The 16,609-nt window shown below is 26.3% G+C and overlaps 1 protein-coding gene across 1 annotated transcript; it reads left to right on the forward strand.

Annotated features, from left to right (window-relative positions):
• The first annotated feature begins 431 nt into the window (after positions 1–431).
• LOC132927392 (reticulocalbin-2-like) lies at positions 432–7,799 on the forward strand. Its single transcript, XM_060991912.1, has 6 exons — positions 432–811; positions 1,398–1,545; positions 2,773–2,896; positions 3,754–3,952; positions 4,047–4,170; positions 6,151–7,799. The coding sequence occupies exons 1-6, from the start codon at positions 628–630 to the stop codon at positions 6,299–6,301; spliced, it is 930 nt and encodes a 309-aa protein (XP_060847895.1). The 5' UTR covers positions 432–627; the 3' UTR covers positions 6,302–7,799.
• The last annotated feature ends 8,810 nt before the right edge of the window (positions 7,800–16,609 follow it).

Genomic DNA, 16,609 nt, shown 5'->3' on the forward strand with positions numbered 1-16,609 from the left:
TATTTATTTAATAATTATTAATATTTATAATTACCCTTTGAAGATTTATATTTCTAAAATTATACAGTGTATAGAATGAAAGAATTTAAGCACTTGGTAGACAATTTCAAGTCTTTACGGTCATTCATTTTTGAATTATAACAAAATAAAGAAATCAATTTTGTCGACAACTGTGTAAAAATTTCCGTTTTTGCTTAATTGATTTTTTGTTTTCCCGGTTATTATGAAAAATACTAGAAATCGTTTACTTTTGTTTCCTCATCGTAGTACTGGTTACGTTCAATTTTCTACCAGAAAACACTCCCCAAATTTTACTATTTGACAATCAAAGGATGTTTAGTGCAGCAGTCTGCGTTGTCAGTTTGTCACTCGCTGCGTTATCATTCCCAGCGTTATCACCGCGAATTATTATCTGTCGTCTATTTACCGCCACCAGTAAGTTACGGACGACGACGGTCCATTGGCACAGTGTACCTGATAGCCGATAGTTACACATTAGGTACTTACCGCTTACTATTGTAGTTACTAGTTGCAACTGGTTGCTTCGCGCGGCGCTTGTTTCCTAGTCGGTGCTCGTTGTTGAACAGCTGTCATCAGGAACGATCGATTTTTTTTCCCGGCACAACGATGAATTACTTTCCCGTCACTTTCTTGTTGATGGTGGCTGCCGAGACACTGCTGGCAGCTGTTATGTCCGGCGTAAATCATCTGACCGACGGACAAGAAATCGAAGAAAACCTAATAATTTCAAGGCGCAGGGCGATCTCCGAACATGACCACCGCACAGATTCTGCTTACGCTGGCATCTTGAGTAAGTCGACTTGTTCTCTCCGATTCGTCAGTTGTATATTTTTTAAACATATTAATATAAAATATAAATTACAGCTAACAAACTAAAAACGAAAATCCTGATAGGCACTTACCTAAAATATTTGAACAAACACAGTAGTTTTATTATTCACTGACTTTATGATTCTGATCATGATTAACCATTTTAATAAGTAAAAAAACGTACATTGGGCATGTTTTTTCTTAAGATTTATGTTTAAAAATACTAGACTAGACCATGTTGTGCATAGAAACATGATATATTCTTCAAAATTCTAAACTTCCATAACCACCAGCCAAATAATTCAGACAGGACCTTAAATCCAGACACTATCTCCAGTGATGAATATAATCGTTGTAACTGTCAAATCACTATCAAATTCAATATCTTACTGACATTTTTCTTAACCATATATAATTATTTCAAATAACTATAATATGTAGTCTCAATATGGTCTTAAACTATCTCCAAAGATAATCTTAAATTAAATCAATAATTATTTTGATAACAGTATTATGTACATCAGTATTATGAAATTGAATTAATCTATTTTTGTATTTTCCTTTAGGTGATGAGGAAGATATAGAAGAAATGAAACATTTAGAACCATCTGAAATAAAACCACGTATGAACACTATACTTGAAAGTATGGATTTAAATAAGAATGGCTTTATCGAAAAAAAGGAACTGTTAGAAAAATTATTGGATTCTTATCGGTAATTATGAATGTACCTTACCTAATAAATTTTTTGTATAAAGATTAAAATTTGTTTGAATAAATATCATAAACACATCAATATTCATCGATAGTTATTTAGTTATAAATTAAAAGACGTGCTTTATTTTTTACTAAAATGTAATATAATACGAATGTAAGATTATATTATAAACTTTTTATGATACTTTAATTTAGCCTACCTAAACTATTAATAGTTTTGTATTTTTTTTTTTTTTAAGTAATTATTCACTAAATAATACTAAATGAATCTCAAAAAATTAATCAATTACTATTCAAAAATAATAGTTAAAATATTATTTTATTTGGAGTTTTTGACATTTTAATATGTTTATCTGATATTACCTATCTATTATGTTATTTACAAAGTTATGAGTTATACCAATTATTAGAGATATTTTACTAATTACTATTTGACACAAAAGTTTTTCAAACAATCATATATTAAAAATTTCCATATTATTTAAGCATATTAGGTTCCTTTTCATTAATATTTACGGGTATGAATGTTAAGTTTATAAATTATGTGTTGAATGCTGTTGTATTTTATTGTTCATGAATATATTTGTTATTTTACCAGAACTGGGTAATTTTCTAATTATATATAATTAAATAACATAAAAAGAGGAAAACAACATAGTTTATCTGTATGTTTTTTTTTACATGTTTTCACATTTATATGTTTGGGTTATTCATATTTTAATTTTATAATAAGTATTGAAAATATTCAACACTATGTCACAAATAATATTTTCATTTTTCAAATTGATTATATTTCAATGTTTGTATTACAAAACCAAAAAGTAATTGGCTATTATAGTATATGTATATAATTTATGATAGATGGGTAAAATAATTAAATCGTCACAACATTCTAAGTATAATATCCTCAATTATGAGATAATTATTAATATATTGATAAATATATTATTATTTATTTGTAATGCCTGTAAATACAAAGTTGAAGTGAAAAGATTTAATAAATGGTGAATAGATTAATTCTATTTTATTAATTTTTGTATAACATATATTATATTTCATAATTGTCTGTACATACATCTACTAAAATATTAATTTAAAGTAAAACATAAACAATTGACATCAATATTCTAGTTCCATTATACATTGTATTTAACGTAAATAGCAATATTCAAAACCAAAAGTAATAATAAAAAGTTAATTTCATCCAAAATATATTGCTTTTTAGAAAATTATCAGCTGAAGAATCTGATGCAGAATTTCTAACTAGTGATCTTGATGAAGACGGTTATGTTACATGGAATGAATATGTTGGTGACACTTATGGTTCAAGTGAACATTTTGATGATGAAGTAATTTTTTTACAAATTACTAAACTAAATTGACTATAAAAAACAAAAATTTTTCTAATTCTGAACAAAATTCAGAATTTATTAGCTCAATGTACATTATTACTTTAGCTAAGTAATAAAAACATAAAAATAAAATCAACTTTCTATTATGCAATTTCATACTTCAACTTTTATAAATATCTACAACTATAATATCAAAATTGATCAATTAATTTGAACCTTGCTCATTATTTATAAACCAAAGAATCAAATGTATAATAATTAAAACAAAAAATATAATATCACAATTTTTACATTTTTTTTTATAAAATAAATACTAGTATTTCTACTAGTACATGATTCTGTCTATACTTTATATTAAGAGGACATCTCACCCGCATGTGTTGTCTCCGTCTTACACACATACGACATAGTCCATTTTTGTTCACCAGTTTCAATAGTGTGCTTTTAGTTTTAATATTAGAGTGAATTAACCTATTATCAAACTTTTAGGTAAGAACATTATCTGTGTTCTCTCTTTGGCTTTTTATGATATTTTAATTTTTAAGTGAATTATGTTCATTTTAAAATATTTAATAATTTCATACTCATAACTCACCTAAAAATTCAAATATCGTAAAAAGCTAACGAGAGAACACAGGTTCTTACCTAAAAGTTTGATAATAGGTCAATTCACTCTAATATTAAAACTAAAAGCACACTATTGAAACTGATGAACGAAAATGTACTATGTTGTACATGTGTAAGACGGAGACAACACATGCAAATAAGACATCCTCTTAAACATGATTAAAAAACATAAACAATACTACTAGTATTACTTAAAAAAGCCTTATTTCTCCTGTGGATTTATTTAGATGACAGAAGATGAAAAACAATTATTTTTGGCCGCTGATGCCGATAAAGATAATCATTTAAATAAAGAAGAATTTCGCTATTTTTATACTCCTGAAGATTACCCACACATGCAAGCTATAGTATTGCTTGGTGTAATGAATCGATTTGACACTGATAAGGATGGGAAAATCACATTTGACGAGTTTATAGGGGATAGAAGTAAGAAACTTTATTTAACTTAATATTATTTATTTATTTTTTAATTGAATAATAATGAATATGTCTACCTTTCAATTATTTTAATACATTTTAGGAACAGAGCATACTGAAGAATGGCTTCAGGAAGAAAAAACAAAATTCATTGAAGAGCTTGATGCTAATAAAGATGGAGTTTTAGATGAAGACGAAGTGCATAGTTGGGCATCACCAAACAACAAGTAAGTTTTTTAATTAATATTATGGTTATTTATCTCAACCATACATATAGATATATGCTTTTATGTGCAACATTATTAGCAAATATTTTTGATTATTAATTATATATTTAATATAATATAAATTATCTAATTTTATACAGTATAATTGCGATAACTCAAAGTTGAAGGGAGATAAAAATTTGATTCAAGATATGTATTATTCGAGATATCTAACTCGAATTTATATTAATTTACATATAATTTATATTTATAGAAAAAAAAAAATAAGTGGTCAAGTTTTTCGAGTTATTGCGACTCGACTGATAATAATAACTTAATTGCATTTAAGAAAAACATTTTTTACATACATTATACAAATAAAAAATTATTTAAATGATTGTCTCCAAAAGTCTAGGCTTGTGGAGGAGACAACAGTTCTTATTTTAAGGCGTGTTTACAATTTTAAGACAACTACATTAATAATTCTTATCAAACTATTTAACTTAAGTTTATACAAATAAATAAGTAATAATTATACAATAAATTATAAGACAGGCACAATATTTAAGTACAGCACAAATGTATGGATGTGGGTTTTAATTTTATACTTAATATACTTTTTATAACATTCATAATCATTATCAAATAATAATTGTTTAATTAGTATATCGTACTTAATGCATAAAGAAATAAATTAAAAATGTACTTTAATGGATCTAAAATATAATCTACTATTTGTTTCAGTATATAGTTTGACAAATTACAACAATAAAAAGAGGTGCAGCTGAGAATATGTTTTTTAATTTCATCCTTAGTAATATATTGCTAAGGAAAATTAAATTTGTGTTAACTTTAATTTTGGATTTATGATTTAATAGCAGGGTTATGGGTTTTAAATTTCTCTGCAATATTTTCACCAACTGTAGCAAAAAATGTATTAAATTCATTAGCAATATCAGCATCATCAGTTATTATTTTATTTTTGGAATCAGTAACCGAAGAAATGTTTACATTTTTATTGTTGCTTGCTTTATTATACATAGCTTCACTTATTATATTTCAAAGTTGTATTACAAATTAAATTCAGAGCAGACTCATTACATACAATGTTAAAATTCAAAAAGCTACAGAAATTAATCTCACCAAAATGTATCGAATTAATTTTTATTGAGTTTTTAATGAATACTGTTATACCATCTGATTTATTCAATTTACTATAATAATTATAATTTTAAAAGCCATCAATGCGAAAGTATCTTTTTCCAACCATGTTTCAAACAAACATAATATTATATAAAATTTAATATCAGTAGTACTTAAAAAAATAATAAGTTCTTTTGAGTTTTTGACAATTTCATTTAAGCTATTTATATTCTAAATTACTATTTACATTAAAAAATGTAAAATCAAAATTTTGGAAATTAATCATACTATAAAAGATACAAATTACTATAAAAAATACCTTTGTTTATGTTAACTTATAAATTAAATTCCCATATTGCCATTATTTTTTTTTGACATCAATCTTCTGTAATGCTTCTAAATTTTGGATTTTAAAAATTTTTCCTCCATCTTGTTTTCTTACAAAATACTCCTGACATGTTAACCCATGTGTATTTATGATTATAATGTCTGCAACTTCTTTAGCCAGTCATAACAATTTTTTGTTGTTTTAAGTATGTTGATCGTTAATGAATACCTTAGAGTTACCGAAATTTATATGTACATCTTTTGCCATTAGCGGGTTTTTATATAACGATACAGAATACGATAACACACAAATCATAATATAATGATACACATCTCGGAATCTTGCTACGAGTGCTCAAATAGAACTATACATTTATATATATATATATATATCTTTGAAATAAAATATAATGTATAATTTTTAAATATTTAATTAGATTAGAACACCTTTTAAAATATGTAGTTATAAAATTGTAGTAATGTATGATAAATAAATCAAATGTAATACTTATTCTACTTTTGATTTTACAGTATGATTGCAGAAAGTGAAGCAGAAAATTTAATTTTGAAAGCAGACAAGAACCAAGATGGTGTATTAAGCTTTGATGAAATACTGGACAATTATTATACATTTATTTCTCCAGAAAGTGAAGGATATTACATATTTAGAGATGAGCTATAAAAATACCAATTTTTTAGGATTTTAGACATTTATTTTATGATGAAGTTCGTATTATTTGATTTGTGAAAGTGTGTTTAACAAATTTATTCTTATAATTTATATGTAAATTGATTAATTTACAATTATTAAATATAATCAAACAAAAACAAACTATTTAGTAACATCCAATATATGACTGTTGTTTTGAAACTCATCTTACAGGTCATTTGTATGGTACAAATATGTAATATATTATTTATACCACATATATTATATTATATACAAGGTAGTTTTCAAAAAAAGACATTCATATTTCAGTCAAATATTGTTTTTGTTGTATTGTAGGTAATCTCATTATTTAAATTAATTATTTTGTTTAAAAGTTGTTCGAATGTAACTTCTAAAAATTGATTATTGTTTATACTGTGTATTTTAAATAATAAAACATCATTTCTTTTTAATATCATTATTTAATATTTATAAACATAATGTTTAATAAAAATAATTTTGTTTACAATTAAAATATACATAATTTGACCAAGAATATGGATGTCTAAAATATTAAATTCAAATTATTTTTAATTAATTACAATAATTTACAAATAAATTATAAATTTCTAGATTAGATTTGTATAAATTGTATTAAATTATTTATACTATTCAGCCTGATATTATTATTGTATAAAAACCATAAAGTATTTTCTTCCTTATCTTTAATTTTTTTTTATGTGGTTCACTATTTATTTTGTATACTGATTTCCTAATTATCTGAATTATAAAATACATTTTGATGCCTTACTATTTATATCGTTCCTCTTAAAGAATTGAAAATGAGCATTTTAAAATGACTGATTAAATATTTTTAAATTAAAACAATTATTGATATTGGCTTATGGCAATTAACCAGTTAGCTTTGACTTTATAAGTTATGATATTATTTTTAGTAATATTTTGTTTAATGAAATTAATTGTAGTTATTCGTAAATTATATTTGTAAAATTAATGAATAGCTAAAATTATTAAATTCATAAATATAATATAACTTATATTTTATGTTCCTTATTTTGAAATTTAATTTAATCATTGCCTATTCTTAGTAATCAAGTCAAAATAGAGATAAGTTTATTGTTATTATTAATTTTTGTCTCTTAAACAATATAATATACCATATTAATAATCAAAATATTTTTAAATGTTATAACTTACAACCTTAGTAATGATTATTTATTTTTAATGGCTAATGACTAATTATCAAAACACTATTTAAGGCAGAAATTATTTTTTGTTGTGCTTAAAAAACTTTTAATCATTAGTCAGTATTATTAATTATTTGTTTTGCCTAAATGTTGCAATATTGTGTTCTGTTTTGCTTAAGACTATATGTTATTATTGTACTTTGAAAAATATACCAATTATTATACTTCTAATCTGTTAAAGTACACAAAACATGTATATAAATAAACAAAATGATTGTATTATTTTTTTTTTGTGTTTAAATATAAGTATTTTGTTCACTGTAGCTTGCGAATATTTTTAATTACCTACTAACTCGCTTTGAAGTTTGTTAAATGTAAAGTTTTATGTTATTTTTATTTTCAATAATTTTTAATTTAATTAATTACAATATTGTTTTCAATTAATAGCATAGCAACAATTATTTAACACAATTAATTATTATTTGATATATAACAAAATAACTAATAACTAACTAATGATTAAAGAAAAATCAAATTTGTGTCTAAAAAATCATTCATTTTTTCATCAAAGCGACTTTAACGTTTGACTAAAATGTAGGTTAAACTTATAAAGAAATATTCGATACAATAAATAAAATAATAATGTAGTTCCTATAACTAAGTGATTTGGTTTTACAATGTTATTTGAATTTATAAACCTATTAAACTTTGTATTAGACGTAGTATTATAAACTGCATTGAATATTTTGTTTATATTTTTACCAAAGTTAACCAATTTATAATGTTTCAAATATTAGTTTAAGATAAGTTTTTCAAATTAAAGATACTTAAAATTTAATCAATTTTTAAAATTTTAAGTGTACCAATTCATTCAAAGTATACTATTGCCAGTTTGCATAGACATCACTAAACATTTAATGAGTGAATTAATTATCCTTTTTAAAGATAATTTAGTGGCCCATGATTGTAGCTTTAAAATTTAATAACTATCAAATTAATACATTTTATGCATCAGATGGTATATGTTCATAAATTCAAACGTAATATTCACATTTTTTTAATTTAACCACTGCACTAGAGGAAGAAACTCTTCTTATCATACATCTGATGAGAATATAGATATTTTACATTTAAAAATGGATGTCAATATTTTATTATTTTAATATACTACTTTTTCTTTGTCTTTTGCTTCCAACAATAAGTGATCTAACACTTTGCTCATATTTAATAGTAATGAGTGAAATTTTGCTATATTTCATGCTCATTAAATTAATAAATACTAGTTGCTCTTTTTAGAAATATCAAATGTAGTATGAATAGAATCACTAAAAAATTGACTCACTTAACTGTCGATTTGCCGGATTTTACCAGTTGTACCGATAATGTTTAGAATTTTAGATAATCACTGTGACTGCTGTAACTATATATAATATAGGAATATGTATATATCGTAGCCACTTCGTGTTCGTGAAATCCATCTTTTCATGAAATGGTCACTCGTCACTCCAATTTAACATCGTGTAATTTTTTTCACAAAATAGTCGTTCACTTTGTATACTTACTGAAAACTGAAATACAACATTTAACGGAAACAATATTATAATTATTTTTTATAATAAATAGGTATATTATATTTACTATTTACTACTATTTATATTTATTACTTCTAAAACAAACACATATTTCGGTTTGACAAGCACTTTTACACGAACAACTTAGGAATCTCCGACCTCAACATACAACTTGGAATAAGCCCCAAAGGTGCAGGTCATTCGCTTTCGCTTTGTATACCTACTAAAATACGTTGTGGTGAATCAGTGATAGGTAATGCTGCAAAGGGTTCCTACACAAGAATAATACCAATAAAGTTTCAGATCATTTTTTAAATTTTAAGAGCATTTTTTAAAATTAATTGAGATCTAGGTAATATTTTCTTTTATTTCCATTTACACTCGTAACAGAAATGATATCGTAATTCAATATCGTCGTTTTTATGTATCATTATTTTTTTTTTGAATCTATGAAAAAAAAGACACAGAAAAAAATCCTCTAACAACATTCATCGGAAAAAAAAGCCCCGTACCAACTAAATACATTATTCGTTATTTTATTATGATTTACATAATTAAATATAATCATTAGTTATTACATTTATCTATATAACACTTCTTTATCATATCTATAAGCATATAGCTTCATTGCTGCAATTTGCATTTAACATTGTCGATAACATTGTCATTTGTACCTACATACCTAATTTTAAAAAAAAATTGAGGATAAAAATTTAAAATAATTGTTTATTATTTGTATTATAAAATTAAAAAATGATTATTAATAATAAATTATTTAAATTATATACAAATGACAATTATTTTGTATTTATTTTAATTTTTTATCCTTTAAAATTTTTAAATTATGTAGGTACAAATGACAAATGGTAATTATCGACAATGTTAAGTACCTACAGACTGCAGCTATACTATTAGATATGTTAAGGAAGTGTTACATAAATAAATTTAATAATTATAATTAATTATGTAAATCATAGTTAAATAATGAACAAAACCTAAAGTTCAAATGTTTACGAAATATGTCAAGATCGCGAAAATTTAAAAGGAAATTCAAACTTGAAAATTCATAACATTTTTGTAATTTATACCTCAAGTTATAAAACCCAACACAAGGGTTCTCCATAACTTTTTCTTCAAATAACTGTAAAAAAAATTCTAACGTCAATATAGAAAAAATTTATGAGCTACGAAATCGCGTAAAATAATGATATATTACAATTTAAATATAGGTAATAATATAATATATCCTACTAATTATCCTAGACTGACAAATCATCTCCGTTCAAATCGTTTTTCATATACAATGATACCTGTCATTGTATTCAAATTTAACACATTATAGTGATCTATATTCCCTATCTCTAATATATAGCAGAGCGATACCCACTTGCCCACCTTTTTTTTTTTTTTTATATGTATTATATTTTTTTATATTTTAGATTCAATTACAAATGCCCAGGTTTGTATAACAAGGCAGATTTTGTGATTTCTATTACGAACGCCGATAGTGAACAAATAATAAGAAATGTGTAAGTTATCTTTAACGGACAAACACACGGATCTCAATTATGATTTATTGAATGACCAAGTAAAATAATTATAATTTTATTGCGTTATAGTGATTATCGCATAAATTAAATTTACTCTTTTCTAGATACTGATAAACTATTGGAATATACATAACATTTACAAATGTATAATATATAGTTTGTATAAGCATAATTATTATTTGCTTTTTTTACATTAGGTATTTTTTTAATTTTTCATATCTCCATAAAACAATATAATATATAAAAAATATTCACTACAATCTCTAAATATACTTCATACTTCGTATAGTATAAATATTATTTTATGATCGTACACGTTGTAGTGTAGTGTGTTAATAGTGTGTACAATAAAAAGGAAAAAGAAGGAACTAATAAATTCACGAATATAGATACATATTATATAATAATAGAATTTATAGGGGATATTCTCATTCTGAAAAAACTAAAAATGTTTTTATATAGATACTCGAAAGGATGAAATAAATCTCTTGGTTTTTACAACTTACGATATACCTCACGTCTTCACCTTAAATAATATAATATTTAATTTATAATTTCCCATTAAGTAGGTATGCAACAAAATATGTAAATCAATTCAGTATTTATATTATCCATGGTGATTGGTGGCTATTGTACATACAAGTTTGTCTGTATTGCATGTATATAAGGAAAAACAAATCGATACACTTAACATAGGTAATTACCTAATAGATATGTTGTACTTAATTTCTTGGTGTCATATTGTCAACGCCATACATGGACCTGAAGTTTGATGCTAAAGCCGTACAAAATTGGCAAGGGTTTTGGTTCGGTCTCATCACGAATTCTATTTTTCAATATTGTTATATGTCTATTAGTTGAATTTCCAGTTGTCTATCCAGAAGTCAGCAAAAATATTTATGCATTGAGTGTATATTATATTTCTCAAATTGTCATAACGGTGTTTAATTTTAATTTTTTTGTTTTTACTCAAAAACGAATAACTAATTTTCGCTAAATATTTTTATTAGTATTTTTTATACATGACATAATTTTCAAAAAATGTCGAAACTCTTTGAGTCATATGTTGTGATTTAAAATTTTCATTTTTTGTTTTTAGATTTCCTTCTATAAACTTCGTTCAAAAATTGTTCGTTTGATAAAAAAGTTTTAGGTTTTAAGTTTCTTGTGAAGTTGTGAGTTTGTGACTTTATAAGTAGTTCTACTGAAATTCAAAAATCGTAAAAATGTATATAATCATTTTTTTTTTTATAGACATTTGAAATTCAAATTTGGATGAAATTAACTATAAATATTTAAACAAAAATAACAATTTTAGATATTTTGTTGTAATTAAAAATTATTATTTGTGGAAACTTGAAACTTTTGACGTATAAATATTATATTTTTTTTTCCATAAAAATCATACAATAACATTTTTAAATTTAATGTTTTCGTCAAAAATTAATCAACCTACCATATTAGTTACAAATAAAAATATAAATTTCTTTAATAGCAATATACTAATATACGTATATCATAAATATACTTAATATAGGCTAACTGATCGTATTCATTCTGAATAGTTTTTTGTATGCAATTATTTAATCAAATTTAGCACATATATCATATACCACAGCGATTTACTCATTGACAAATGACAATGTACATTCGGCACCTTCAGTAAAGCAGAGTGGATTACCACCTTTTTACATAATAAACAGTAAACATATCATAAATCAAATATTTCAGCATCCTTTAATACTATATATATTATAAGATTACATAAATACATAATATACTGTTTAGTAATTGCTTACGTGCAAAATAAATAATAATAATTATATTTTAAAATTGTTAGGATTTTAAAAAAATGATGGAAGAAAAAAACTTCAGTGGTTGGTTTTTCAAAGTGGCGTAACAAAACAGACATATTGAATACTTTTAAATGGATTGACGAACATATTGTGGGTATACATTTTGTAATCAACAACGTCGGAATAATAATGGATATCTAAAATGTTAGGTAAGATAATCATTACGACTTAACGAGAGAAAAAATTATTTTTTTGTTACATCCTAAATTCAATTATTTTTATTTCAAAATTTTTAATGAATCCACTGGATCAACGATCAGCTCTAAAAATGGTCATATTTACTTTATCCTTCGTTTAATAGCGTATTACCAATATTTCCTACATCCATCACAATTTATTTAAAATATAAAGCGTCAAGCAATGTTTTCATAAATTAATGTTTCTATATTTTAATTACACCATGAAAATTATTACTATATGTTTATATAAGTCCAAATTATAATATTTTTAGTAAATTTTCCACGCACAACTATATTTTATAGACGGTTTGACCAAACATTGGAAAGAATTAATCGACTGTAATGTAATAGCACCTACAATCTGTGCGAGGGAAGCTTATAATCATGGACATATTATAATACAAATCAACAGGTGGATAACATAAAATATACCTATTTTGAATACTTTATATTTACATGCTCTCTACGTGATAATTGTAAATTGATACCTATTGGCTATTGTTATTTTATATTAAATAATGTGTCCACGGACTCCGGCACGGAGTCTCAATGTAATTTGACACGTGGGTTGCAAAAGGAAATAATTCATTTGACTTCTACTTAATTATTGTCTTAACAAATCGTGTATCTAGTATCTTTAATCATAAATAGATACTAGATACAAGCAGTGGCGTAATAAAAAAATTTGGGCCCTCCCGCGAAAATAAAAAATGGGCCCCTAAAATATTGTTTAAGTAGGTGGTAGGTATATTAGCTTAAAATCATTGATCTGATATATCACATCAAAGTTTTCGTGAGTTTGTTCACTCGTGTGCAGTGGTATATACTTATAGATATAAACATTTGGATGAACTTGTAGAACTGGTCCAGCGCCCAGAGAGGGACTAGCCAGGGAGGCGAAGGGGCAATCACCTCGCGGGCCCTCAATCATGTTATATCAATAACTATTATATATAAAATATAGTAAAACACCATTAATTTACTTATAACTTATTAGATTATAAGAATGATAAGTAATTGACTATTGAGAATACAAGAATTATGTAATCATGTTGCCATAATTCTAAAAATTCTATAAATTGAATATTATGTGCAAGCAAATACACTCTAACCATAGACATAATATATATTTATATTATGTCCATGACTAACCAATAAGCAAACCGCTTGTAGTGCTCGTCATATACATTAATAGTAATTTTTATATTTTCATGAAATACGTTCGCGTAATCATGTTCTACATTACTACATGTCTACATAATACTTAAACTTACGTACATACAATTTAGTAGGTATCTAAACTTTACAGAATAATCTACTGTTCTCAAATTCTTAACTAAATATCTAAATCTAAGTATATTAATTATAATATGGTATTGGTATAATGTATAAAAATATAATGTAAAACTGTCAATATTAGTATTAGCCAATTTTAGTAATACATTACAATAATTATAATTTAAATAATTACACTTATGTTTTATTCTTGAAAATCCTATACATTATAACAGTAAGGCCAGTAAGGGTCAGTACCTATACATAATATATTAATTATTAACAAATAATTTACTTTTGTAAATAATTTAATTTTATATATTCATTATACTTAATTTGTAAAAAAAAATACAATAAAATTGCATTTGTTCCACTTATTGTATATATATTATGTGATATGTCAATCCGTATATTATTTAATATAACTTTGTGTGCATGGCGCTTTAAATTGATCATATTAATGTTTTACCAACCGGCAACCGGCGGGTAATCCCTATATTCCAACACCTCACAAGTCGCGGCCGATAATCGCCGTCCTCGTAAGAGCAGTCGCGGCACAACACGTACCTATACGATAATATAATTTTATGGAACAAATGCAGTTTAGTTCCTACACGATTTTTTCGATTCGATTTCTTCCCAAAATGTATATTTTAAACTTTTTAAAGCACTGAATACAAAAGTCAATAAGTTTCGTGAATAAATCCTTTATAATACCTATATATTATATTAATTTGTTTTATATATAAAACAAATTAATATAATATCACAACTCGATATCACAATATCCCAGTGGTAGTAACCCAACCTAACCTAACCGAAATATCAAGAAAATTTAAAAATTATTTTAATTTTTAATGGTCAATGAAAATAATCGCTACAAAAATCTTAAATTGTACTTTATAAAAATTAATCAGCCCTCCCCGAAAATATCCTGGCTACGCCACTGCAATATCCCTATAGGTATGTGACTACGCGTGTATCGGCGGCATCCGTCGCTACACTCCTCGGCGCCATCGCTCCGCTCCGCAAATCAAAAATAACCCTCGACTTGTTATGCAAAACCAACTCATGTAACTTACAGGGTAAAAAATAAAATATGTATTATTAATCATTAATATTAATACGAAAACGTTGGAAAGCAAAGTATACAGCATTTCGCGAATGCACGCGTAGGTAAATGCGTAAAATCGTAAATTTTGGAAAGAAAGAACTTCCAAAATAATGATTTGCGAGAATTTTTGAATAAGTTTTTTGTATTCAGTGTTTTAAAACGCACATCTTGGGAAGAAAAAAATCGAAAAAATCGATTGGGAACTAAACTGCATTTAATAGTAATAATTAAATAATGGGCGCCCGAAATATATAATAATAGTTAGCAAAAAATGATCCACCCGTAAGAGGGAGCTTATACAGTATAAAAAAGACAACTAAGACAAGACAAACGTTACCAATGACCACGACGACTGCGATTGTGACAAGACGACGGTATAGACGGTTTCGGGAGAATGCGGCTGAGCTGTTACCGCGGTCCTCCGCGCTGGTAATGCGACAGCGGCTCGAGACGACGCGCCTATAGTTATACCTACTAATCGCGTCTAGGGCGTAGGCGGACCGCGCGAATAAACGTCGTCGGTATCAGTGTCGTGCGCGAGTGAGGTAACATGCAGGTAACGCTGTTTTTCCTCACGACGACGGACCGCGAGCACTCGAAACCATGGTTAGGCTCGTACGACTTGTCGTCGGCGACAAACGTGTCGTTCGAACGGGGTGCCGAACTAGCAAAACAGCGATCACGGTGTACTGTCGCGAATGACGCGAAAAACGGTGAACCAAACGAAAACGTTCGTCGAGGCGCGACACTGGCACTCAAAACGGTCGCGTAAAAATGGCGCACTCACTGTGGCGCGACGACGGCGGACGAGCGAAAAAGGCTCCGCAAAGTCCGAACGCCGAAACTAACAAAACAGCGACGAGCAACCGCGGTCAGTTGTCGTGTCGGCTGCCACGGAGCGGCGGCGTTGACAACTTCGCGAAATTTCGTCTTATTACAGTGTCGCAACCCTTTAGAGTAACCGGTTGACCCGATAGCGCGAAGTGTATCCGCTTTCGAACAGTACACTCAAACTTAAAATACGTTTTCAAACGTAATAATAATAACTAATAGCTCGCTGCGTAATGTAATGAATAACGATGAATAGGACTTGTACGTATTCATAAATTTTGTATGGCGCTAAGAAAAATATTAATTTTGTAATTTGATTTTTAAATTAAGTTTGTGTCATAAATAGAGTATATATCGACTGTTTTTTTATATAATTGTATAAAGTGTAAAGGTGTAAAAAAATGATGAATTTATAATATTTATATAATTATTGTTTAAAAAGGTAAATAATCTCAAATATATAATATCAATATAGGTTCAATTCTAGACCCTATAATTACTGATTAACCACCACGATCCTTTAAAACCCAGCTCGCCCCTTAACTGACCAACATTCAACAAAAAAGCATTTCAGAAAAAAATACCAATACCAAAAGTTTTGTATACGTTAATTTATAATATGCATATGCAGTATACTAATGTGTAATATTTGTCATATAACTGTATTATAATTATTATATATACTATTATGTGGTGGTAGACGTAGTTCAGACGGTTCACTCATGATTAGGACAAAAAGAATAGTCAAATGTATCCG

Source organism: Rhopalosiphum padi, chromosome 3 (assembly GCF_020882245.1).
Source record: "Rhopalosiphum padi isolate XX-2018 chromosome 3, ASM2088224v1, whole genome shotgun sequence".
NCBI lineage: Eukaryota > Metazoa > Arthropoda > Insecta > Hemiptera > Aphididae > Rhopalosiphum > Rhopalosiphum padi.

What these genes read in the sequence shown, in the direction of transcription:
- LOC132927392 (XM_060991912.1), top strand. Translation starts at nt 628, where the DNA reads ATGAATTACTTTCCCGTCACTTTCTTGTTGATGGTGGCTGCCGAGACA. An exon ending in TGCTTACGCTGGCATCTTGA is followed by an intron (nt 812 to 1,397) that starts GTAAGTCGACTT and finishes ATTTTCCTTTAG; the next exon opens with GTGATGAGGAAGATATAGAA. An exon ending in CGAGTTTATAGGGGATAGAA is followed by an intron (nt 3,953 to 4,046) that starts GTAAGAAACTTT and finishes AATACATTTTAG; the next exon opens with GAACAGAGCATACTGAAGAA.